Raw genomic sequence first — 26,479 nt, 5'->3', positions numbered from 1 at the left:
CAAATGTACATGATGTTCAAGATAAGGAATAACAATGTTCAAAAATATGAAAATTGTATCAGTCATCAGGCACTCAGGTTTACTTTCAAAACCTGAGAGAATTTCTCCTGTAAAATGTGCCTAAACTGACCTGAAGCTACCTGTAGCTGTGCAACATTTTCAATATTTTCTCATCAAGAGTGCTGAAATAACTTACTCTCCTTCTGTGATTTGAAAGAGACATATCATGGCATGAATAACGTCAGCTGAGAATTTGGTCTAAACCAGTTAGCACAATGAATGAAATTAAACTTATTATGTAAGAATGGGCGTAGCCTTTTAGGATTTTTAAAGGTGTGGGTTATGATGGGATTTGAGTTAGAAACATAAGCAGTCTGCTGATGTCTATTTCAAAGTCAGGAGTATCTCAGGAGATCTTTTATGCTTTTGACAAGTAGCGGCATGATGAGTTTCACTTTAGGCAGTGGCAAGTTGTCTATTAAGGAGTAGTATGGCTTGCTAAGCACCTTATTAATGGTCCAACTCACCTCATTAACATTCAGCTTCCCATCCTACATGGAGCAAGATGGAAGTCCGAGCAGGTATCTGGCAAATTAAACTCGCCACTTGCTCAGAAAAACCTTCATGTTGGACACTGGGCACCAATATCTTCAGTCACAGTCCATGGGCACAGGCCACGTTGACCCCATGTTCACAGACAGTAGCATCTGATATGTGCCAGCTTCTAAGAACTCTCGTGGTACATCTCCGATCTGCTTCTGCACTTCAATGCTGTACAGCAACTATCATTGCAATGCTGCAGCAAGGAGACTGTGCAATTAAGACTGCACTCCCAGCTCATGGACTTGACCAGGCTGCATCTCTGGCCTTTTTGTTTGCTGTCACAGTGCTCACTCACTCTTCAGCCTACCTAGATGCTCAAAGCATCCCTGCCTTGCATTGCATGGCCTTGCCTCTGTTCATTTTGGCCCCTCAGTCAGAGCTACCAGGCTTATATGACTTCCTCCTTGCTTTCCCATTTAGCACAGGCACAAAAACACGATGCTTGTCATAGTTGTCAGTAGGGCCTCTGTCAACTGAAGGATCATATCCTTTACTCAGGGAGTCCTGGAACAGTAAGTCAAAGGGCAGCCTCACATACCAGTCCAGGGGTTTAGAAATGGCCTGTCAGCCACTTAGGACAGTCTGACTCTGGATGCTGTCCACATCCGTGGTGAGGAATCAAATGTAGGGCAACTAGTCATCTTGACTCTCTGCCTGCTGAAAACGTTTTTGCTCTTGGAATGAGAGAAAAGCAAGCTTTAAGGGAGATGATAGCTGTTACTTTTGGTGCAGGTAGGGGGGTATCCTGTGAGTAGCAAGTGAGTAGGCAGTGCAGTGGGCATACAGGATCAGTAATGTTGCAAATTGGGGTGGGCAATAGTGTGTGTGGTGAGATAATGCAGCAAAGAGTGAGAGTGGTAGAGCATGAGGCTTTGTGGGAGATGGGTAAAGCAGCAGAGACAGAGTGAGTGTAAGACAATAGAGAGACAATGTAGCACTTACACTGGTAAAGTGGAGAAAGACATTGACCTTCTGTCTACAGGCATAGTAAGAACTGCTGATGCTGGAGTCAGAGATAACACAGTGTGGCGCTGGAGGAACACAGCAGGCCAGGCAGCATCAGAGGAGCAGGAAAGTTGACGTTTCGGGTCAGGACCCTTCTTCACAGATCTCTTTCAAGGGTCCTGACCTGAAACGTCAACTTTCTTGCTCCTCTGATGCTGCCTGGCCTGATATGTTCCTCCAGCTCCACACCGTGTTATCTTCTGTCTACAGTGTTGTGTTTTCCTCCAGATACCCGACACTGTTCTAAACCAGTTTTCAACATTGAACTAGGCTGGCATGATCTAGTTTCATGCCATCATTCTCCACTGCTGAGGGAAGAGGAGGCTTGACCTCTACACCATTCCATCTAGCAGGATCTCCAGGTCCCTGCCCCTAAGCAGTGTGCTGATTTCCCCCAGTCTTCTAAGATCAAGACAAATGAACAGGCCAGCTTCAAACTGTCAGAGCTTATCCAGGTGCTTGACAGCCTTTTTAAGCTGGAACAGGTGCCAGTTAATTCCAGGATACCTCGGCAGTAGCAAGTTGTTCCGGAAACAGCATGTGATGAGATGTGGCTGCAATCGCATGTGGGATGCTGTAGGGGCAGGTAGGTAGTTAATGCAATATGTTTCGTAAAAAAACAGTGAGAGCACTGACAAGATGTCACAACAAAAGAATCCTCCAAAAGACTTGACGTAACACACACTTAGCCATAGTCTCTTCTGTAGATATCCTGCAATGGTATATTTACTACATCTGATCACTGGATAAGTCCTGGACAGAGCAAAACATAGCTGGACTGATGGTAGTGTAATACAACTCTAATCCAGTACTACATATTGGTAGAGGTGGCAAATTACGTTAGATACAAGATGATAATTTGGGAAAACACCACAGATTTAACCTGTTTGACAGGAGCCTAATATTCTTGGGATATTTGTTTCTCACATGCTGTAAAAGATGCAAACTCAGGTCCCACGGAATTCATTACCGGAGAGATAAATGTCAAAAAGGAGAAATGTTTGAGTCAACAGAAGTCCTACTGTAAAGAACAATCATCATCATCACATTCCTGAGTGAGTACTGCAGTGTGACACAGACTGTGTACGAGTGACATATAAGAGCACTAGAGAAATTTCATCAGCGTGCCTTCATCACTTACTCTCGAATACATAGGATGACTGTTGAACAAACATTAATGTCCTTCTAGAAGCAGTTCTACAAACATTCAGGCAAAACTCCTGGAAAAATCAGCCATAATGGCTTTAACAGCATATCCGGATGGCCTAAAAATGTCTCCACAGTCAAGTCTTGTTTCCTGAACTCAAGGGGCCAACTTCCGGGCAAACAAAGAAAACACTTCAAAGATTTTGAAGCTCTCCTTAAGGTTCAGTAAGATTAGTATTAATGACTGGGAGGAACTAAATGGTGAACATCAAACTTCATCACACTTCACGATGTTGTGACTTAATGCGGAAGCAAAGCAATGGCACAGAAGGAAAAAATAGGAAGCAAATCCTGCATTTCCAGATCCTGATGCCACATGGGACAGCCTGTCACACATGCCCTAAGATTTATGAGTTGACTCACTTATACCAGAAACTTGCAACCCTGAGTAGTTGTCATTCTTAAATGAAAGAACACTTGATGACTATGACAGCTTTCAAGCAATTAAGCCTCCACACATGGTAGAATTTTTCATCTAACATTGTGTGTGTTGAATTAGGTAGATTAAAATGGGTTGGTCTTGTGAAGCAGTGGTAGCATTCCCACATTTAGGCCAAGTGTTGAGTCCAAGCCGCACTACAAAACTTTCATTGAAGGTGACAAGGTGGTCAAAAAGGTTCATTTATCAACCTCTAAGTCCTTCCTTCCAATATTTCTGTTATCTGTTATTTCTGCAGTAAGGATGGGAACATCTGCTGATTAGCCAATCGCACTGAGAAAGACAACACCACAACTATTGTTCCATTTTGCCAAGCATGATTGTGTACAAATCCGATGAAGGTTTATGGTCAGAAACATCCTCTAAGGCTATGATACCTAAGAGAGAAATATATGAAGCAGCTCATATACAATGCCTAATGTAATATAGCAACTGAAAAATTATGCATTAGGAATTGCAGTACAACAGGGTTGAAAAAATCTCCTTAAATATCAATAATAATTTGTTTTTTATGAGTTTGAACCTGTTCCTTTTTTGCCCAACTCTTTCTGTATTTCTTTCATCTTTTCCATCATAATAGCTAGCTTAAATATTGTGATAAGATCACTTCTCCTCTGAAGGCTGGCAAGTCCTGCCGCTTTCTAGTTTTGCTTCACAACTCGGACCTCTAAAACTTGGATTCACCGATGTGTTTTGTAGTCTTCAGACACCATGGAAAGAAAGGATTGAACTTACGTTTTCCTGGAAATTAGAGACAGTCAGAGTAAAATTTAAGATCACAATGCAGAACTTGTGGTAATGTATTGGCTAAGTTTTTCTTTATCTGCTGCAATTAATTTTGCCCACTGTGTGCACCTACTCAAGGCTGACTTTCACTGTAGGAAAGAAAGTGAGATGCACAGGTAGTTTCTCTTTAAGTAGCAGAACAAGGGCTAATGACTGATATAATGCCATCTTGTTAACCAATTTTTGATGTTTCTTTATTTCAATGTAGTTCAATGGAATTGCCAATGTTCAGGACAAGAGCAAGCTACAAATTCAACCAGAACTCCAGCAATGAACAATAGTGTAACAGGTGAGGTTAACATCAGGATAGACTATCAGCTTCATATTATTTTAATGCATTAATAGTTTGAATGCAATTAAACCAATGCAAAAGTTCTACAGACCACTCATGTGATTCAAAAGATTCAGTCTTACTTAAAGATATAGAGAGTAATGTTGTCACCAAGAGAGTAATTGGGTAGATATTCAACTTGTTATTAATTGTATGTTATAGAAACTGCCCTTCTGCTGATTTCAATACCATTGAATAGCTCAAGTGCTAGAATTACAGAGTTTCTACAGTGCAGAAAAAGGCCATTCAACCCATCAAGTCTGCACTGACCCTCCAAAGAGAATCCCATCCAGACGCAGCCCCACCTATCCCTGTAACTCTATATTTACCTTGGCTAACCCACATAACCTACACATCTCTGTTGGAGGAAACCAGATCATCCAGCAGAAACCCATGCAGACAGGGGGAGAATGTGCAAACTTCACACAGACACTCAGCCAAGGTTGGAATCAAGCCCAGGTCCCTGGGAGTAAGAGGCAGCAGTGCTAACCATTGAGTCACAGTGCCACCACCATGCTGATTTCTAATTCTGCTCCAAAGTCTTGAGGTTTATTTTCTGATGCCCTCACATTCTTACTTCCTTATACAAACAAAAACAGAAATTGCTGGAGAAACCCAGTAGATCTGCAGCATCAATGGAGAGAAAGCAGAATTAACATTTCGGGTCCAGTGACCCTTCCTCAGAACTGGGAAGGATTAAACAATAAGGTTACAGAGTTATAGAGCATGGAAACAGACTCTTCAGTCCAACTCATCCACACTGACCAGATATCCTAAACTGATCTCGTCTCATTTGCCAATATTTGGCCCATTACCCTCTAAACCCTTCCTATTCATATACCTACCCAGATGCCTTTTAAATGTTGTATTTGAATCCACTTCCACCACTTCCTCTGGCAGCTTGCTCCAAACATGCATCACCCTCTGCGTGAAAAAGTTGTCCCACAGGTCCCTTTTAAATCTTTCCCCTTTCACCTTAACCCTATGCTCTCTAGTTTTGGATTCCCATACCCTGAGGAAAAAGACCTTGGTTCTTCACCCTATCCATGCCCTTTGTGATTTTATAAACTTCTATACGGGTCATTCCTCATCCTCCGAAGCAGCAGGGAAAATAGCCCCAGTCTATTCAGCCTCTCCCTATAACGCAATCCTGGAAACATCCTTGTAAGTGCTTTCTGAACCCTTTCAAATTTAACAACATCTTTCCTATAGCAGGGAGACCAGAATTTAACACATTATTCTAAAAGTAGCCTCACCAATGTCCTGCACAGCTACAACATGACGTCTCAAATCCTATATTCAGTGTGCTGACTAATGAAGGGGGAAGTGGAGCCCAGAAAAAGAGAACAGCAGTTGGGCAGACAAAAAAGTTCGTAAAGGTCAGCTCAGGAGAATGATTAGCTATTAATGGGGACCGTGAGTGGATGAAAATGAGTTGGCTGTGGTAGAAGCAGCCCCATGTGGTGACGAGGCATAATGTGTGGGATAGGGGAAGGACGTAGAAGAAGATATTCAGGCCCTGAAGTTATTAAACTTGATCTTGAGTAGTGAAGGCTTCAGGGTTTCAGGGTCCCAAAGTGGAAAATGAGACCCTTACTTCCATATTACTTGTTTCTCAATGTTGCCAGCCAGGGTCCAGTGATAAACTTTTCATCTAAATGAATAAACTGCTTGAATATTATATCTGCAGGGCGGTAAACCTCAGCATAGACTTTTTTGACGATAAATTGGAAGTGAAAGTTTGGACTGTGATTGTGTCACTTGGTTTTTATCTCTCGCCCACTGCTCAGGGTTGACATGAAACCAGTTCCATGGAGGCTTCTCCCACAAAGCCAGGTCAAAACTTCCCCAGTGATTCCAATCCATCTGACTTTTCCCAAATACAATTATCACCAGCCAAGGTGCAGCTCAATGCACCTCTCTTGCTCTCTCCAGTCTCAACAGCCCTGATTATCCAGAATTCCAGAGATTGCCATATCCACCACGACCCTAGACAGTTTTATTGCTCTGATAGAATCTATTTACTCCTTAGAGCTTTATTTACAGACCTTTATACAAATTACTTTTTACAGACCTTAAACAGTCCTGAGCAAAGTTTCGATTCTTCGCCTGCCTGCAATTCCACAGCAGGTGTGCTTTGTTCGGTGAGATACTTTGAAATTGTGCTGAAATTGTGACTTGATTCTTCCCTAAGTTTCTGTTTGTGATTCCCTCTTCAACGGCAACATGATCTCATGATCATTCCTCTGAGCTGAGGTGTTGATCAGTTATTCCCCTTCCCTCTTTACCAGAACATACTGTCCAACTTACTTAAAGAGACATGTTGAAGCATCTTCATCCTGAAAAGTTTAGAATTCATAACAGCAGATATTCACACAAGCACACACACCTCTCTCCACACACAGTATTACACACACATCCCCCCACAAACACATGTACCTTGATTTTTGATAAAAGAAGGAGCTGACGGCAATGGGAGCAGAAAGCAAAATGGAGTTGAGACTACAAGTGGATCTGTTGATATTTTATTGAATGAGGTTAGACTCAAAGTGACTAATGGCCCACTCCTAAGTCTTATGTTCCTATGTATGTCTCCCTGCCCCTGCACACACATATTCAGAAACATGCACGCTCACTTATTCAGAGAATCTGTACAGTGTGCAAGCAGGCCACTCAGCCCACTGAGTCCACACCAACCCTGTGAAGGGCATCCCTCCCAGAACTACCACATCCCCATAACACTGCATTTGCCAGTCACCAGAAGCTGGAATTGAACCCAGGTCCCTGGTGCTATGAGGCAGTAGTGTGAACCACTGAGCCATCATGGCACCCCAATGTGACATATATTTTAAATACACATGCACATCATGTGTACCCTACACCAAAAAAAAATTTGCACCAAGGGGCTGTTGATACCCAAGAGCTGGTAACATTCAAAAGTAGGAAGGTTAAAATAGAAGATGACCAGAGAAAAATATTAGTAAAAAACATCATTTCAAAACTGGGATCTCAAACTTCCTAATCCTTAGTGTCCGATCAGATTTGTGATAGTAATCATACTTTAAGAATATAGTCGGTTCTGCTAAAACGCTATAGTTGCATTCCTGTGCAATATCGTGTTATAGAAAATCACACACTAGAAATAATGCAGCCTATGGGAAAAGTGAAGTTAGGGCCAGACTACCAAAAAAAATCACTCAAAATCGCTCAAAAATCACTCGAAAGCCTAACACAAAAGATAGCATAATTTGAATAAATGTTTAATTCATATCTAATCATGAAATAAAAGTAAATTTAACATTATACCTTGAAAAAAATGTCAAGATGACTTTATGGGGGAGGAGGTTGTCTCACAGAAAGCACTTCACAACAAAGCCCGCAAAATGATCATGTGATTCTGGCACAGAGACTTTTTCGATGCTAACATTGCACGTATTCACGACACAGCCGGTGAAACGACCATGTGATGTCAATGCATACTCTTCCAAGCACAATGGAATCGCGTTATAGCCAACACAAGTTCGCATTTTAGAAACAGCATTCCCCTATTCATCAATCGCATTACAACCAATTTGCGTTGACAGAACACATGTTATTGCAGAACCAACTGTACTGGAAATACCAGAGGAGTAGTGAGTTTTAGCCTTGTAACAATTCAGCACATTTGTATGCTCACAGATGAAAGTGCATTCAATACTTCCACTGAAAATTCAACTAACAGATCAATAACAGATGGTCAGGTCAGTGCCGCTGTGACACTACATGGACATGATCACACTGAAGCTACTCCGCGTCCTATAACAAATTCACCTCCTCTCATTGGGAAAAATGGATCAGCAAAAGGCAAGCAGGTAAATAGATCAAGTTGTAAACATCTGTTCATGTGAAAAATTACTGTGTTGTAAATTAATTGTAATAATTGTTAAAATGGCAATATTCCTCTTTTTGTCCCTGTCTACTGTGCTCCTTTCCTAGGAAAGCATAATTAATGTAAACCTAATAATGGTGTACACACTTTGTTTTCATTTTCCATTTATGTCTTGAGGATCCATTTGCATTGAAAGATGTGCAATATATTGTCAGAATTGAACAGAATAAGAAGTCAGAAGCTTAATGAAGGAAACAAGTGCTTACATTTTGAACAAATGTATATTTCTAAAAGCTTACAAATTGAAAGAACACCTTGTTAGTTTTGCTAAACCAGGTCTTGGATCAGACATTCTGCTATGAGCTTCAGATTTCACTATGTTTGCTTCAAAAACAGGAAGCATGCTTCCCTCCTTCTGTTTCCTCACCTCCCACACACTAACAATAGACCTATGGAACATTTGCATCCACTGATGTCTTACAAGAAGTAAATTGTTAACATCCTTTCTCAACAGAAAAGCAGTGTTTCCTGTGGCATTGATGATTTGCTCTTAAAACACATTTTGAAGCAAAATGAATTGCCCTCATTGTGAAAGTCCAGGAGCTCGTCACCGGTCCATCAAAAAGACTGTAAACATTTCCCCTTTTTGTCCCTGTCTACTGTGTTATTTTACTGCGACAGTCCCTAATGCCAATAACAACTTCAGCTGTAGTACTGTTATATAATTGAGTCAGTACGCCTAGTTCCACCAGCATAAGGAGACACCCTGGTAAGTAATGGACTGTCGGAGGAGAACATAACAGGCCAGCTCCTCTATGCGTAGAACAAGTCCTGTTACATTATCAGAATATTTACTGTGTGTTATCTGTTTCAACATGGAGACTGGGTGGTTGGGTTGTGTGAGAGAGAGATACATTTTTAATTTGAGCATCAACAATTGGTAGACAGCTTTTGCACGCTGCTATGAAGTGCTTTCTCAACTGCTAGGATCACCTATACAATATTTACGCAGATTGTTGAATAACAGAGACTCATGTTGAACAAGACATTGGCCTCAGTGTCTTACAAGCTCCATCAGAAACAGGACACAAATATGGATTTGAGCAACAAGTCTTCACTAAGAATGTGGCGTATAGTGTTCCTGTATGGGAATTTAAAACAAGATATAACCACGAGAATTTGAAAATAGAATATAATTCACAATTTTTAAAGTTTAAATAATTGCTTTGTAATCATGAATGAGTTGTGAATATCATCTAGAACTTTGCAATATAATTGCAGCTCATCCAGACTGTTAGCATTCTGTTGAAATATGCTAAATTCTTCTTTTGTTTTAATTGGTTAAAGGTTTCTTATTACAAGCTTGCCAGAGGGATTTGTACCCCAGTTGGTGTTCTGCCAATTAAAAATGGAGCACAATGTTTAGCAGTCTGATGATTTTGCAGCAAAGTCACTGTGCACAACAAGCATTATTGCTTTAGGTATAGTGCAAGGCTGATTTTAATGTATTTTGCCACCTAAAATAATCAAAAAATACTGATTTCATGAGGTTTTAAATCACTAATAATGCATTGTTGTGTTTTACGTAACCAAGCAGAAAGCTACAATCAACTTGAAAATATCAAGATGTAAGCAGAAAGTTCTGTAAATACTCAGCAGGTCTGGCAGGATCTATGGGGAGAGAAACAGAGTGAATGTTTCGAGTTCAAAGTTCCAAAGAACCGTCATATCCAACTTGAAATGTTAACTCAATTTTTCTTTCTCCACAGATGCTGTCAGACCTGCTGAGTTTCGCCAGCAGCTTGTTTTTGTTTGTTTTCCAGCATCCACAACATGATGCACTTATTTCAAAATATAAATTCTTCCTGCATCATTTCACTTAAGTATTAAGATGCCTAGCATTAAAGAAATACAATCAATGTGTATATTTCATTAGAAGTCTTCTTTGGAAGACACATTTCCATGTATATGCAAGGTTTATTTCTCAAAGCACTTATGTTATATTAATTCCTTTTGACTCATCTGCCACTTTCATGTGCCTTACCTTTCTTCCGGGGATTTAGCACATCAGATTACAAATCTCATTGTTCCCTAACACACGTCTCCACTCCTAAACAAATCCTCTTATCACCTTCGCTATTCTGCCAAGCAGAATCACAATACATCCATCACAAGGCCACAACCCCCTTTCCAGCTCTCCCATACAATATCACTCCCAAACCCACTTGATGCTACTGATCCTAATGGCTACCTGGACCCCCTGTATTGCTACAAGAGGTTCATATCTGCAAGTTTGAAACACTATCCTTTGTATTTTTTGGCTTTCGGAAAAGGTAAAATAAACTTTAGCTAATAGTTATTGGTCTTAGTCATTGATTTATAATTTGTGTGTAAATGCACACATGACCATGCAACTGTAGCTTGAAAGCATAAATGATGTTGTTAGATTAAAACAAAGAAGTCAAATTATGTGTTATTGCAATCACTGTAAATCAGTAGTCCTAATAATGTATCTTGTTCCATATTCCAATACATTGTGAACACCACCAGGGGAAATATGCCTGTATTACATTCAATACTAAATTGTTATATGTGAAATCAAGTCTGTATTTTGAGGATAACCTTTTGAACATCAAATATTATTATGCAAAGAATTTTAGAGCTGTTGAGCCATTCCCACCACTTCCATTTTCTTGCTTTTCTCAATTCCCCATGCAACTGCAATTAAAATTGAAACCATGTACATGAACATGAGCAATACCATGGTGGAAGATGCATTTTATTGGTGAAATCTATCATCAGCTGACAATGCAGCAGCTACAAGTCAGACATAAAAAGTTTCCTGGATTTGCATCACTGCTAAAATGTTTCTTCCGAATTCTATTGCCTTTAATTCTTGAGAATTGACCCTACTCTCCATCTGCATTTGGATCTCTCTTCTACTCTTCCATGCCCCTGGTCCAACCCCACCCCTTCACCACTGACTCAGGCTTTCCAGTCCCAAGTTCTCTGACAGACTGCCAGTATGCTCCCTGTCTTGTATTGTAGAGTTCAATAAGGGAAACTGCTGACCTCAGATGTAATAGCACAAAGCTGATTGGTGCATGTCACCTCTAAGCAAACATGAACCACATGCAAAGAAATTCTCATGCACCTATGACTTTATATTGAAGGCAGGGCTTATTAAACACAATAATTTATCACAACTAAGTATTCATTGCCTGAAAATGTATTAGAGGTACAAACTTGTGATACGCCTATGTGAGGCCCAACACAGCACAAATACCCTGCTGACTTTATCTCTACATCTCAATTCACCAACAAATCAAGATTTTACATCCCACCTACTTCAATAGTTCTGCATGCTACATTTCCCAATTCTGTGTGATCCATAAAATCCCTCTTGTGTTCCTCCAGTTCTTGGTCTTTATCACTTTGAATTTCTCATTGTTCGTAAGTCTCATCAGAGTGTGTCGCTAGTAGATGGACGTGCTTATGAGTTTTAATTTATAATATTCTTCAGTTCAAATAGCAATTATTTATTTTGGTGGAACACAAACTAGTGCAGATATTTGACAAGCAATGCTTGACTGCATTTGAAATGATACATCTAGCTGATTTCTACTGAATATATATTGCATTCTCAACGTTTCTGTGTGAATGCAGCAAACAATGTAAGGACTGTTGTCTTTATTCCAAATACAAAAGATCATTTTTATTTATTTTTATTATGGGAAAGTAAAGGAATGTTTAAATAAGCTGAGGTGCAACTATTGTGAATTGACTGTTGTTCTGCAGCCATATCACCTAAAGATAATTAATCCTGACCTAGACGTAAAACCTCTTGGCAAACAAGTCAGAAGTTTGTCATGCTTCAAGTACTGAATATCTGTAAAGGAAATACTCTAGATGACAAGAGTTTCCACTGTGTAAAAATATTTTTGTGGGTTAAAATATTCAGATCATATCCTGTTTGCTGGGCTTCTCATTATTTTCCCTGAAAATGTTCATTTTCCATTCGTAGTTTGAGGTAAGATTGGGTATTATTCCTTGTAGTTTTCCCACAGACATTTCAACATTTTTAATCCAGAAATGAAATAGATATCGGATTTGTATTGATTCTCAGTGCCAAGAATTTTGCCTTGGCAGCCACATTCTCTGCGTGATTCCTGACTAATTTTTACCTGGCTATAAAAACTATAATTACTCAAAACTTATTCCAGTGACTTATTAACAAAAGAGATATCATAGTTGGTATTGGATGCAGTGAAGGCATTACTGAACTAATTTATTCCACATTTTATTCTGAGAAAGGTCTTTGCCCTAAATGTTTGTTCGCAGCAAGTCAGGCTCAGGGAGAAATGCAATAAAAGAATTGTAACTATAGCATAAAGTTCACTTAACATGCTTTCTGCATTGCAACTTTACTTTGGGCCAGAGGTAGGTTTAGTCCTAATTTCAATACCTGAAATTCTGTTAATGTCTCTCCCATACCAACAAATGCCTGTAATCACGAGATATAGGTTTGTTCTGCAATGGATGCTGGAGTGGTTTCATTTCTCATTAGTATTCCATTAGACTTATCCTTGCTAAAGAAGCAAGTTGAGGAGGAATCACTGAATCATTTGTGGCACAGTGATAATGTCCCTATCCCTGGACAAGGAAACCCAAGTCCCACCTGCTCCAGAGGTGTGTGGTAGCAACTCTGAACAGGTCGATTAAAAATCCTTTTTTTCAAAAAGAAGCCATTTAACCTATTGTGTCCGTATCTGTTCCGAATGATCAGTTCACTTAGTGCCATTGTCCTGCCTTCCCACTGTAAGCTTGCACATTCTTCTCTTTTAAATAGCAATGTAAATTTTCCTCGGGGGTGGATTAGGTCAGGCCTGGAGACAGAATCGTAGTGGGCTCAGGTCTGGTAGTAAGGGTGTCAGGTTATGTCCAATGGGATTATCTTGTACAGTGGATGTCACGGGAGGTCAGGTCAGATTAAGTTCAACAACGGGTGGAGGAGAGTTTGGTGTGGCCGTATTTGGCAGCAGGAATAGGGTGGTGTTGGGGTCCAACTGTTGGTGAGAGACTGGCAGGATTGTCAGGGGGACATCTAGTGGTAGTGAAGTGGGTCAAGTACTGGTGGAGTGTCAGATTAGAGTCTAGGGGAATGCAAGTGGTCTGGGAGAAGGGTACTGGGCATGTGTGAGGTAAAGCATGGGATCCATTTATTAGTTACTCAGGGGATAGACCATGTATTTAATAGTCCAACTTTCTGGGTAATTATTTTAGTTAATTTCATCATAACGCTCCGAAGTATTCAATTTCAATGAAGACTGTCGGAGGATTCCCAAAGCAGCAGAATTACCCAGCAGAAAATTCAATTTCGAGGCAATTCCTCTGAGTGTGCACCAATAGAAAATCTGCAAGGTCCCCATACACAATTCCATCTGTGCTGGCATAACATATATCTGGCAGAAAATCTGGGCAAAGATTTCTAACATGGAAAACACAGCTAAAATTGCATAAGTTGCAACAAAATCATAATTCATTCCTGAACAGTGTTTCTTTTATCTTCAACGATGTTGGCCTTTGGAAGCTGGGCTCTTTCAGACTTCAGAATTTTTTTATTCCCTCAAGGGATGCAGGCATTGCTGGCTGGGCCAGCAGTTGTTGACCATCCTCAGTTGGCTTTGAGTGGGTGGTGGTGAGCTGCTTTTATGAACCACTGCAGCTCATTTGCTGTAGGTAGACTCACAATGCTGTTATGGATGGAGTTCCAAGATTTTGTGCCAGCCAAACAGAAGGAACAACGATATACTTCCAAGTCATGATTGCTAGTGGCTTGAGGGGCTCTTGCGGGCAGTGGTGTTCCCATGAGTTCTACTGCCCTTGTTCTTCCAAAATGGTAGAGGTCCCAGGTTTGGAAGTGCTGTATAAGGAACTTTGGTGAATTTCTGCAGTGCAACTTTGTAAATAACACATGCTGTTTATTTTGTATGTCAGTGGCAAAAATGTTTGTGAATGTGATATTAATCAAGTGGGTTGCTTGTCCTGGATGGTTTCAAGCATCTTGAGTGTTGTTAGAGCTGTATCAGCAAGTGGGGAGTATTCCATCACATTCCTGACTTGTGCCTTGATAGATGGTGGATAGGCTTTGGGGAGTCAGGAGGTGAGTTATTCTCTGCAGGATTCCTAGCTCCTGACCTGCTTTTTTTTAGCTACAGTATTTATATGGCTAGTCCAGTTTAGTTTCTCATCAATGGCAACCCCCAGGACGTTGAGAGTTTGTGAAGTTTCCCTGAATTAAGCAGCTTAGACTGCAGTACCTGGAATACACGAATACCAACTCATGGACAGAATCGCAGAGTTTACTTTAAACTGTTTTTCATAAGGAAAACTGCATTGTGATGCGGGTAGTACATATTATGCTGTACAGTTTCAAAAATAACTCTTAGTCTTTCACAGTCATCTTTGATATTTACAAGTGCAATAGGTGAGAACAATGGACTCAGTTCTGATTTTCATGTATATCAATAATTTTCTGATATTCATTTTCATGACTTGGTGGTTTTTTACAGATCACTTGGAGTCGAATTTCCTGTGATAAAGTGCCTTTTTGTTGTAGTCTGGATAGTGACAGTCACAGTTCAAATATTTTTTCCAACACATGGCTAACCAAGTATCTCTCCCATTCTCACCGCTTCCAATGGTGTCTGTCGAGAAGATTTAAAACTTCATCATCTACCTGTTTGGTCACATTATGAACATACCTTCTTGGTACTTGTTCATCAAATTCTGGACTGGGATTTAACACTTCTGGCTCTGGGGCAGGGATGCTACAAACTGGACCACAATATCTCTTCCCATTGTTATGATTTAAACATGAGTAAAAGCTTTTTGAATAAGAGGCCAGCGTTGGAACACTTTTGCTCAACGAGAAATTAAGTTGCCCCCTGCTCTATACTGCTCCTGTATTCAGCCAGTGTATAAAACAATTTACCTCACTGTACTCTGGGCATTTTTTGTAGAATGGATTTAAATTCAACAGACAAAAGAAACTGATTAAGACTGCCTTAAATGCCAAATAATCTGAGAATAATCAATGCAGCAAAAATAATTCCTTTATTGCTGGCTATACAAAGTGATATTAGCAGGTCCAATGCTGGACATTTTATTTCTTTATTTTTCTAATTTTTCCTAAGAATTTCTACTTAAGAATCTGCACTTAGCTACCTTTGTATTTAAGATCACGTCGTAAGTGGCGACTTGTATACTTTTCACTGCACTCATGTGAGTACATGACAATAAAGCTATTTCTAATTCTAAAGCAGCCATCGTGAGTAGTACTTTAAAACAAACCTGCTATTGACATAACAAATCATTTTTTATTCGTGTCTAACTGCTGAGACTATAGGGATCTAATCTCTCCCTTGTGTGCTCCTTGAAAATTCTTGGCAAAAATGTGTTTTGACCACAGATATTTTGATAGGCACCTCAGGGTTTTTCTGGAGTATTTATGACTGTTGCTTATTCTAAGCCTGTTCCCGAGGAGCCACTCATTTAAGTTGTTAGATTTCTGCCAATAGACATGCAATATTTGTTGTATTAGGTGTCAGCCTTGGCTCAGTCCAAATCCTTACACCTCCAAGTCAGAAAATTTTAGTTTCAAACCTCATTCTATCAAAGTTGAACACATAATCCAGGCTGACACACTAGTCCTGCACTGAGGAAGTGATACACTGTCAGATATGCTCAGTTTTACATAAGATGTGACATTGACATCCTGTTTACTCTCTTAAGATGGCATTAAAAAAACTTGTAACTATTCAAAGAAAAGCAAGGTTTTCCCGGGGTAATATTTAATATTTATCTATCAACCAACATCAATAGAATAGCTTTTCTGATTATAGATCTCACTGCAGTTTGTCAAAACTTGTTGTTCACAAATTATATTCTGTGTTTTCCTTTGTTTATATGTTGACTACATTTCAAAAGTACTGTCACTATTTAAATGTAGGGGAACATGGCACTTGCTTTAAAGCTCTTTGATATTCTAAGATTGTGAAAGTTATTTCATTTTTGTTCTTGTAGTGGATGTGAGCATTGTTGGCTAGGACAGCATTTATTGCCCATCCCTAATTGGCATGAGCTTATGGTGCTGAACTACCTGCTTGAATCGTCGAAGTCCGTGTGGTAATCTATTAGTTATTTAAGTATGTTCAAAGTCAACATTTAGAGTCTGAAGCATGGATTTTGTAGCAACAAATGTAGTTTTGAATTTAACAGACACTTCACTTTGGGGAAAAGTGTCTAAAAACAACCGAAGTTCTAAGTATGCGTTTTCCACCTATTCCATCATCAGCGTTCTGTGTGCATCCTTTAGGATCTTGAATAATCCATCCATACCTCAACTGTAAAGTTGACTATTTCAAAGCACTTCTTGCCAGCATCCCACATTCTACCTCCTAACATTTGAGCTGACCTAAAATTCTGCTGCCCATGTCCTTCCTTATGCAAATCTCATTCACCCATCAATGTGCTTGCTAAACTACATTAAAACATTCCCTAACTTGGAATCCATTTTATATTTCTTCACCTTATTCTCAAACACATCCATAGCCTCAACTCCCCCTTTCTCTGTAATTTCCTCCAGCCCTACAAATACCTTCAAGGTACCTGTCCTCATTTAATTCTTCTATTTGAATAGCTTCAGTTTGTGCTGCTGCACTATTTGTGGCTATGCCTTGAGCTGTCTCGGCTCAGAGCTCTGGAATTTCTGCTCAGAATATCTCAACCTTACTTTCAAGATGCTCCTTAAAACTTGCCATTCAGAGCAAGCATTTGGTCTTCTGCTCTAATACCATTGTGTGGCTTGGAGTCTAATTTTGTTGCATATAGTTGTTGAGAAGCACTTTGCTAAAGGTACTACATAAATATATATTGTTGTTGTTGTTGTGGCAATAAATCCACCGATTTCCAACTCAGTCCGCTGATGAATTGACACTTTACCACCCTACCGTGTGTCTCGATGGCAGGACAAAACTCAGCTTCCGAAGCCTACACAGGTGGTTCCTGGTGATAGGAGGGTGAATATTCCAAAGGCAATGTCAGAGCCATGAGAGTAACGGCTGTTGTCAAGGCACCACTCCTTGGGTCACAAAGCTTCCTGAAAGGAAATCCCCCACACCTTCACCCATCCTTCCTCATCAGATGGCCTGGACACGGAGGATTCTTCATTCCAGCTGGAAAGCATAACACACCATGGGGTAACCATTCCATTGTTCAGGAAACCCCAGTGGAAGTCATTAAGTAGACATCAAAAATTTAATTACTTGGATTATATGAATCTCACTTCTGGTAGGCATGTGGCTAAGGTGCTACCATTCCTGCCTTTGGAAATATTCTTTGACAACAGGATCATACCAGATTACCATCCCTATTTCCACCGCCTCACTTCCCACCCTGCTTCCAGAAAGCTGGTCAAATTCAGCCGTTTGGTCTTACTTTGGTAACACTCATAAATTTGACAGTACGTGATTAGATTTATGGCATTAAATGTCCAAGGCAGCATGAATGCACTTACTGCTACATAGATGTGTAAAGTCTCTTTATGCAAACATTAGCATTTAGTAATTTAAAATTTTTGATAGCTAACTGCTATTCTTTGTAGAAAATTCAAACCAATTGTGTCACACTGAGATGATATTTCTTTCTTTCCAGACTGCTAAGGAACATTCCAAACCTGGCTCCCCTAAGGTGCTAATCTCATTACTTGTCAGTGGATTGCTTCTTGCTGCAATGATTCTGGTTGCATACTATCAGATGAACAAGCGGTCCCAGAGCCCACAGAGCAAGAGACTGGTAATTGTCTAAACTGCAGAGAAGATTTACTGACATTCTGTAACAATTAATAAAAATAACATTAGAACCGTTATAGGAGAATATTTGTTTCTATTGATGTCGGGGTGTCTTGCTTTTGATGAGAGTGTATATGTGCACATGAAGGTGTGTGTGGCATATGTGGGCAGACAATAATTTATGTAAAGTTCATAATTTCCTAATTTGCTGTCAGTGTACCGAGGGGAGGTTCATCTGCTGAGCATCAGCCTCACTCAAAGCTTTGTTTCACATTATGGTATGTTTAGGGCTTGTGTTAGTTGCGTATAGATCTATCAATACAAACACAATAAAACAAAATCGATTGTTCAGCGTCAGCTAACTTGTAAACTTGCTAAAATGTGAGGAAGGAAATTGGTACAGAAGCAAAATGTTCCCTTTAAAAGACAGTCAACCAGATATCTACTAATTATGGCATCAGCCGCTCCCTTCAATGAATTGACAAATTTAGCTCAAAATTTTTGAGGCTTGTATCATTTATTTCACACTGTGTGAGCCGCCTAATGGAGAATTTATAGACAGGCAGAGAAGGGAATATTTGTTTTATTTGTGTCTTATTAATTGCAGAAGCAATTTTGGTCTACGAAAGTCAATCTTTGATCACTTTGCCTGGTAAATATAAAGTAGCATTGGAAGATACACATTTTGGAAAATGAGGTGTTTCTGATGCAGCAGATGTGACTCCAGAATGATGTGTGGTGCCAGTGTAAAGATGGACAGCTGGAAGATGGTGAAGTCAGAGGTCAAGGTTCACATTGATGCCAATGACATAATTACAAAGAGATGAGGCTCTGTATTACAATCACATGCTAGTGAGTTTAGGGATAGGCAGATACAGTGGATGAATATGTGGTTGAAGAGGGGAGCACAGGAGGGAAGGCTTTAGATTCGTGGATTACCACGTCTGTTTCTGGGGAAGGTGGGACTTGTACAAATCCGACAGTTACAGCATAACATTTCATGGGGAGGGTTTGCTATTGCTGTTGGTAGGGGTTTAAACTAATTTGTCAGCAGAATGGGACTTGGGCTGACATGCAATAGCAGGCGATACTAAGACAAGTACAGAAGAAAAACCAAATCAGTCTGAGATGCAGAGCCAATATTGTCAAGAGAAGATAAGGGAGTGTGGCAAATTCAGATGCATTTATTTTAAGGCAAGGAGCCTAGTGAGTATGACAAATCGGTTGAGGATGTTGATTAACTCATGGGATTATGATATCATCGCTATCACAGAGATATGGTCGAGGAATCTTCAGGCAGGACAGGGGTGTGGTGTAAAAGAGGTAATGGTATTGCAATATTGATAAAGGAGTCAATTACTGCAATAAGAAAGGATGACATCTTACAAGGTTCCTCATAAATGAGGCTGTAAGGGTAAAACGTCAAATCAAAAAAAAAGGAAGCAATCGCATTGCTGTAAGTGCATTGTAGCCCACCAAACTGTCAGGGAGAGTTAGTAGAATAGATACATAGGAAATTTTCAGAGAAGTGATCCCATCTACACACCTGGTTGCCGCTATGAAAAAGTTAGGCAGACTTGACCTCCCCTTATCAAAATCATGCTGGTTGTCCTTGATTAATCTCTATCTCTCCAAATACACATTTTTTCTGTCAGATTTGCTTCCAATAGTTTCCTGGGTACTAAGGAGGGAGGAAGGAAATGGGCAGGTGTTACCCTTCTGCAGTTGCTGGGAAGGTGCCATGGGACTATGGGGGTGTTGGGAGTAAAGGAGGAGTGGGCCAGGGTATCCCGGTGGGAACAGTCCTTGCAGAAGGCTGGCAAGGGAAGGGAGAGGAATGTGTGTCTGGTAGTATCCAAGAGCCCAAATAAACCTTCCGGGTGAAGCAGCACTTTACCTGCACTTCACTCAATTTAGTCTACTACATTTGCTGCTCACAGTGTGGACTCCTCTACATTGGGGAATCAAAGTGAAGACTAGATGACCATTTCACAGAACATCTACGTTCTGTCTGTAAAAAAAAAGACCTTGAGCTTCCTGTTGCCTGCCATTTCAACACGCCACCTTGTTCCCTGGCCAACATCTCTGTCTCAGGCTTGCTGCGGTACTCTAGCAAAGCTCAGCATAAACTGGAGTTCCACTTGGGAACTCTACAGCCTTGTCGATTCAATTTTGAGTTCAACAAATTTTAGGGCTTGAGGCACCTTCCCCCATGTCCTTGCCCTAACCCCCAACACACCATGCCTTGTTATCACATGGTATATTATTACACACATCACATTGTTAGCCACTAGTTACCCATGAGTAGCTATTCATTCTCCTAGGCTGATAATTATCTACTCCTTTGTCTGTCCAACTGTTCTTATCTCTCCTTGGGCTCTATCTCTACCTATCATTTATGCCTGCCCAACCCTATCTTCAGAATAAAAAAAACTTCTTCCTAGTTTTTCCTATCAACAGTTCTGTGGAAGGGTCACTTGACCCAAAATGTTAACTCCAATTTCTCTCCACAGATGCTGCCAGACCTGCTGAGCTTTTCCAGCAATTTCTATTATTGCCATATTCAGGTTTCAGGTGATTGACAGATAACTGTCTCTTGGTCAGCTACCTCATTAACCTTTTACCTAGACTACTGAACATTAGAAAGTTATAGAAAGAAAACAGAAAGATGTACCAGTTCAATTCCCATGTTGCTCCAAAATCCCAGTGGTTTTGAAGGTTATTTTATAATGCTGCTATGAAGCAACTTACGATGTTTTCCAGAATTTGGTACAAAATACTATATAAACACCAACCAGTAGGACGACAGTAATTATTTCAAGTTGACAAACCTCCTGACCCACGTTTTCCAGCATTTTCTGTTTTACTTTGTTGCAATAGCAGTGTAAACTAACATTTTCAGCTGTCAACATTCGGTCATTTTTCTCCCTTCAATCGTGGAAAAGCAAGAAAGGAGTTTCGAGCTGAAAGTTTCAGTGGGAAGCTAGTTTGAAATTATTAAAATTCTTATTAAACACTTTTAAATTGTAAAATGAGAACTGAGCGCATGATTCTAATCACATTCAGGATGGGTTGGGGAGGTGAGAAATTCAAATTTCAAAAAATCATACATTTCTAGAACACTGTATTAGTCATTATCATTCCTGAATGTCAGAAAAGTCGTGAGACTGCCAGACCTGTTGATTCACTCTGCGTTCTGCCCACTTGGGCTAAACAGCATTATTACTAAGAACACCGTTGCTCATAGTGTTACAGCACCATTTGAAGCTAACGTCGTCGATTAGTAACCTGTCTGGAAAAGCCAAACTAAAATCATCGTCACTTTTTGTTAATTAACTCTTTTTTTACAACCAAACTCCATTGAGGTTCCTTGATTGTCATTAACTGTTAGTTTGAAATCCATTAGAAAACCAAACGAGAAAGAGTGTGAAACAAAAACAGAAATTGCTGGAAAAGCTCAGCGGGTCTGGCAGCATCGGTGCAGAGAAATCAATTTTCGTCGAGCGACCTTCCTCAGAACGGTTTTTGATTCTGATTTCCAGCATCCGCAGTTTTTTTCGGTTTTTATTAAGACTCAGAAAGAGAGAGAGATTCGGATTAGTGTTTAAACTGTCACTAATGGAGCTGAGAAACACTTTGGTTAATTTGTAATGATCACCTCCTGTCTCTATTTTAGCAATCCCAATGTAGATATGTTTTCTTTCAACATTAAATTGTGTGCATCAGTCATACTGCTACTGCAAGACTAAGGGTCGGTCACCTGCATGGGGAGTGAGAGCCCTCTGGTGGTCTCCGTTTAATTTATAGATCAGAGTCAACGACAATCAATGTTCACTATAGGGTTCCTGAACTGGAATGCACAGTTTTGACATTGACATCTGTAAATTTATATAAAGTAAATTGGGGACCAAAAGTCCACTTTTACAAAACTGCTGTATATTTATTTTTAAGAGGTCGTTAGCCATCAATGTCTAAAATAAATTTGTACGATTGATTAGGGAGCGAAAGGCAACATTTCCTCCCAACATTCTGCTTCCCCATTTATTTCTTGTCTTGACAAGAGCCCTTCAAAGTGTAACAGGCAAAGCAAACACCCTTTATAGAATTACAGGTCACCAAAATGCAACAGCTGTGTCACCAGCGATGAGCTAGTGTTAACGTGTATCCCCGGCTCGGCAGCTGTGCGCGCTAGCAACAAATTCAGTTTGTCCTTTCTCTTTTAAGGATGAGGAGCCCGATGCACAGGATCATGATAGCACAATGTTTTCTGTTGCTCCAGAGGACCAATCAGATGCACATGAGAAGCCAAAACTGAATGGAGAGGCACAGGAGAATGGGGAGAACCAAAAAGCTACAGCAGGAGAGCCGACAGGAAATGGTCACCAGAGGAAAGAAGCAGACACAGAACTCTAATGCACAACGGAAAGAAATGGAGGTGTCATTGTCCGATTCTCTAAATTATGACCCTATGCCAGGTACTATACATTTGGCTTACAGAACTGAAGATGTCTTTTAATTGTAAAATGAAATTAACAGTTGCAAGGCTGCCCTTGTACTCTTTGACCTGGTTTACAATTTGCTGTTCATAAAAGTGACGTGCAAATTGATTTTTCAGTGGTAGGTGGTGAACCTTGCAGTTAAAATAAGCTTCAGCACAAGATAACAAGGTGATTGAGTGCATATGCAATTAATGGTTGCTGGTGTAGTGGGTCATAAAAGGCAGGATATAATTAATTAGGGTAATGTGCAGGATGAATTTCTACATTGAGCACTGATTCAATACCATCACCTCATGTTTAGTTAGTGAAATGTTCTGTTTTCCCCATCAGTGAGATGCCTCAACTTGATGAGTTGATTTCCAGTTGGAATAACGGCTTGTCAGATCACATTAGGTGCATTCAGACACAAACATAAGTTAATCAGATATGCATTCATTCAAATGGCTGTTTCCCTGTTGTACGACCAGCTTTGGAAGTGAAGTCAACTACATTTCATCCTCGTTATCCACTGATATGCTACCCACAAATCCACACATTTTGCGAAGGAGGCCCCAGACCCCATCAATTTATTTTTCCTCATTGACTCATCCGGTCTGATCTCGCAGTCCTTCGTGGTACGTAGGAAAGGTATCCACGTCTTGTAATCTGTGGGGAGTCCGTGCCCCTAACCCTCGCAGTAACGAGGATGAAGTGTACTGAAACTGCTAAATAGACAAGGGAACATTGTAAAGAAAAATGTTACTTTGTGCAATCAAAATATGCATTAAAAAGGCCTTTTGTGGCTTGAGGTGTAATGTTATAGTTTCACCAGCATCCCTCGCTCCCCAAACACCACATCCCACCGATGTCACCATTCCGGCAGGGACGTGTCTAAACTGTCTCTTGGTAGTCATATTACCAAATAGCAAATTCACGTATTGTGTGCAAACATAAACAATAGAGAAATGCAATTCTCTTGATTACGTGGATATGATGGGTCGAATGGCCTCCTCCCTGCTGTAATCATTCAAAGGCTTTAAGTACTGTTTTTTTTTAAAATTGAGTAATGAGCCCGTTATTCATGGGTGTAAGGGAATTACATAAAGATCCACGAAAGTCTACCAATACATGAAACCATTAGCTGCACCCTTACTTTAAGTGACTAGATTCTGTAAAAGGGTTTCAAATGTCATGAAGAAAACGATGCAAGTGATGGAAGTGAATGAAATGCTGGCTGGTTGACAAATGGAAATAAAGTGGCTTTAATAAGAATTCACAGCAATCAACTAGATACATCCTACATATTATTAGGTGACATCTTATTATCCACAGTACATTAGCCAGATTTCAAATAACTGTCCTCAACAATCTTACATTAACTATGCCTTTTCACCAATTTCACTGCAAATATTATTTGAGAGTGTCTGCTGTGTTTACAATCTGACTTACACCATAAACTTTCAACTTAAATCTTCACTTATCCAAAGTGCTGTCAGCTTTAGGAAACTTGGGAAAGGTTCACCTCAGTTAACTACATTGCGTTCTGCAAATATTTATCTGCATTAATGTCAGAGGGGTGTTTGTGCCATTTTTCTGAGTCCCCCTATTTGATGGACCAATACCTCAATTGGTTTACATTAAGGCTGCCTTCAATAGTGTGTGACCCATACTTCTGGAATTTGTGACACAAACTTCCCACTACCACTAACACAAAGAAAGATTTAGAGAGACCTGTTTGTTTTTGAATGAAATGTTTTACCAAAAACTCAACTCATTCTGAGAGCTGACCTATAGTACCAGATCTTGTGACTATAAGCAGATTGGAACTGCAGTACTTTCTACATATAACTGTCCATCGTGGAGCCATAAATATGTTATAGTATAGTGGAAAGTTAGTTTCTAACCATCACTTTAGAATGTTATAGATTAAGTATATAAGATAACTTAATGACCACAATATATTTTTCTGTACTATGTTAATACTATACAATGTGATCATGTAACCAATGGCATTAGTTACATCCAATGTGATCTAGCAGGAATAAATAAAACAGATGGTTAGTGCCTTAAATCACTGAACTATATTTTAAAATGGTGAATTTATTTTCTTTAGCAGATCGGAAGGGGAATTAAAATCCTAATATAATCGATTTCTTGTGCAGGATTTTAGTATCCCTCAAAACTGAAAAGTGGATGCAGTGTTTATCGTATTTGATAATTGAAATACAGTAAAGTGTTAGTACTTTTACACCTTGCTACTGACAGCACATACTTCAGACTTTTCAGCAACATATCAATGCTTGCCTCTAAAATTTGACTTTCAGACCAGATTTTAGAATTTTAAAATATGAGATACCCTGTGAAAAATATTTCACTTTTCTATGGGTGCATTTGTTTTTAAAAAAGCATGTTACACACACGTTTTGATTAAACAATGTTTTGTCATTTTTTAAGGAAAAATAGTGTGTATAATCATGTTCATATGTTTTGCCTCAGCTTGCAGTTTTTCTATGATTGCTGTGTTAAGATTACTAACATACAACAGTTCACTGTGGTAAGATGTCTAAAATGTTAACGTTTGTCTGATATCTACGATTTATACTTCTAATCAAAAATAATAAAAGTTGGTTAAACCAATTTAAGTTTCTGGTCTTGCATAGAACTTTTTTTAATTATTCAGACATATAGTAATATTTAATAGATTCACTATGAGAAAAAATTCTATTCAGTGCTGCAATATAGTTATTTTTCACCATGGTTCATTAAAATGCTTAATAAACATTTTTCTGCAATGCCAGCACATTATTAATTGACAAGCACTAGGACCTTACAGCCAAACATCTGCTTGGTTCCTGTATCCTATTTATGTTATGGATGCCAAGCATTGTGTAATACATGAAAACACAGAACATGATGAGATTGTCCACTGCTAGCCAGTATGGACCTTCCCTGACAATGTGGGCTGGTGAAGTGGAGTGGGTCAGCAACCACCAAAATGTAAAAGGTACTTGAAAACAACTGTGGGCATCAAATTGCTTCACTTGTTCAAATTCCTAACTGCAATATGAACAGGGTTAATTTCAGAGTACTGGCATTTGGAATTACTAATGGAAGGGGAATGAAATTGGGTGGCACAGTGACTCAGTGGTCAACACTGTTACCTCATAGCACCAAAGACCTGAATTTGATTCCAGCTTTGGGTGACAGTGTGTGGAGTTTGCATATTCTCCCCATGTCTGCATGGGTTTCCATCACGTGCTTTGGTTTCCTCCCACAGTCCAAAGGTGTGCAAGTTGGGTAGATGGCCATGCTAAATTACTCCATAATGTCCAGAGATGTGCAGGCTCGGTAAGTTAATCATGGTAAATGCAGGGTTACAGGGATAGGGTGGGATGATCTTCAGAGGGTCAGTGGGGACTTGATGAGCCAAATAACCTCTTTCTGCACTGTAGAGATTCTATAGAAGTATTTAAGTAAAAAAAAAATTAAATTAGCTGTTGCATTGGTTACTTTCTTTTTGAAACTGAAATGGTCTTGGATTCTTTTGGCTTTTAGTTAAAACTGTACAATCCAAAAATATCTAGACAGACAGAACTAGAGTCCTCTCTTTGATGGTTATTAAGTGTCTTTAGTCAAACAAACAAGTTTTCCAGTTCCAATCAACTACCATGGTTCGCAACATAAAAATAGCCTTAAAAGTTCCTCAAAGTGTTAATTATAGTTTGGATTACATAATTTATGCATTACAATATTTTTAAAATGACTCTTTGCCTGTTTTTTTTATGCAGGCAGAGGAACTAAAGACTGTGACTGATTTGCTGAAAGTGATTGTAAGCTCCAGTGATACTTCCATTCAAGTGAATCAGTTTCTTAGCTTACAAGTTTTACAATTATGAAAAAATGTGATAGCTC

General features: G+C 39.6%; 1 protein-coding gene across 1 annotated transcript in view; it reads left to right on the top strand.

The window, feature by feature from the left end:
• The window catches only part of LOC109934068, a 41,099-nt gene extending 15,895 nt beyond the window's left edge, over positions 1–25,204 (top strand). The window contains exons 2-5 of the mRNA XM_020532892.2: positions 4,248–4,328; positions 8,049–8,221; positions 17,953–18,093; positions 22,314–25,204. Coding sequence (XP_020388481.1) covers positions 4,248–4,328; positions 8,049–8,221; positions 17,953–18,093; positions 22,314–22,502 — 584 coding nt within the window. The 3' untranslated portion in view covers positions 22,503–25,204. The remainder of the gene's footprint in view (positions 1–4,247; positions 4,329–8,048; positions 8,222–17,952; positions 18,094–22,313) is intronic.
• Positions 25,205–26,479: the final 1,275 nt, after the last annotated feature.

Source organism: Rhincodon typus, chromosome 25, assembly GCF_021869965.1.
Source record: "Rhincodon typus isolate 14 chromosome 25, sRhiTyp1.1, whole genome shotgun sequence".
Lineage (NCBI taxonomy): Eukaryota > Metazoa > Chordata > Chondrichthyes > Orectolobiformes > Rhincodontidae > Rhincodon > Rhincodon typus.
Note: the sequence above shows the minus strand (reverse complement) of the source record. Positions and strands in the feature narration are given on the sequence as shown.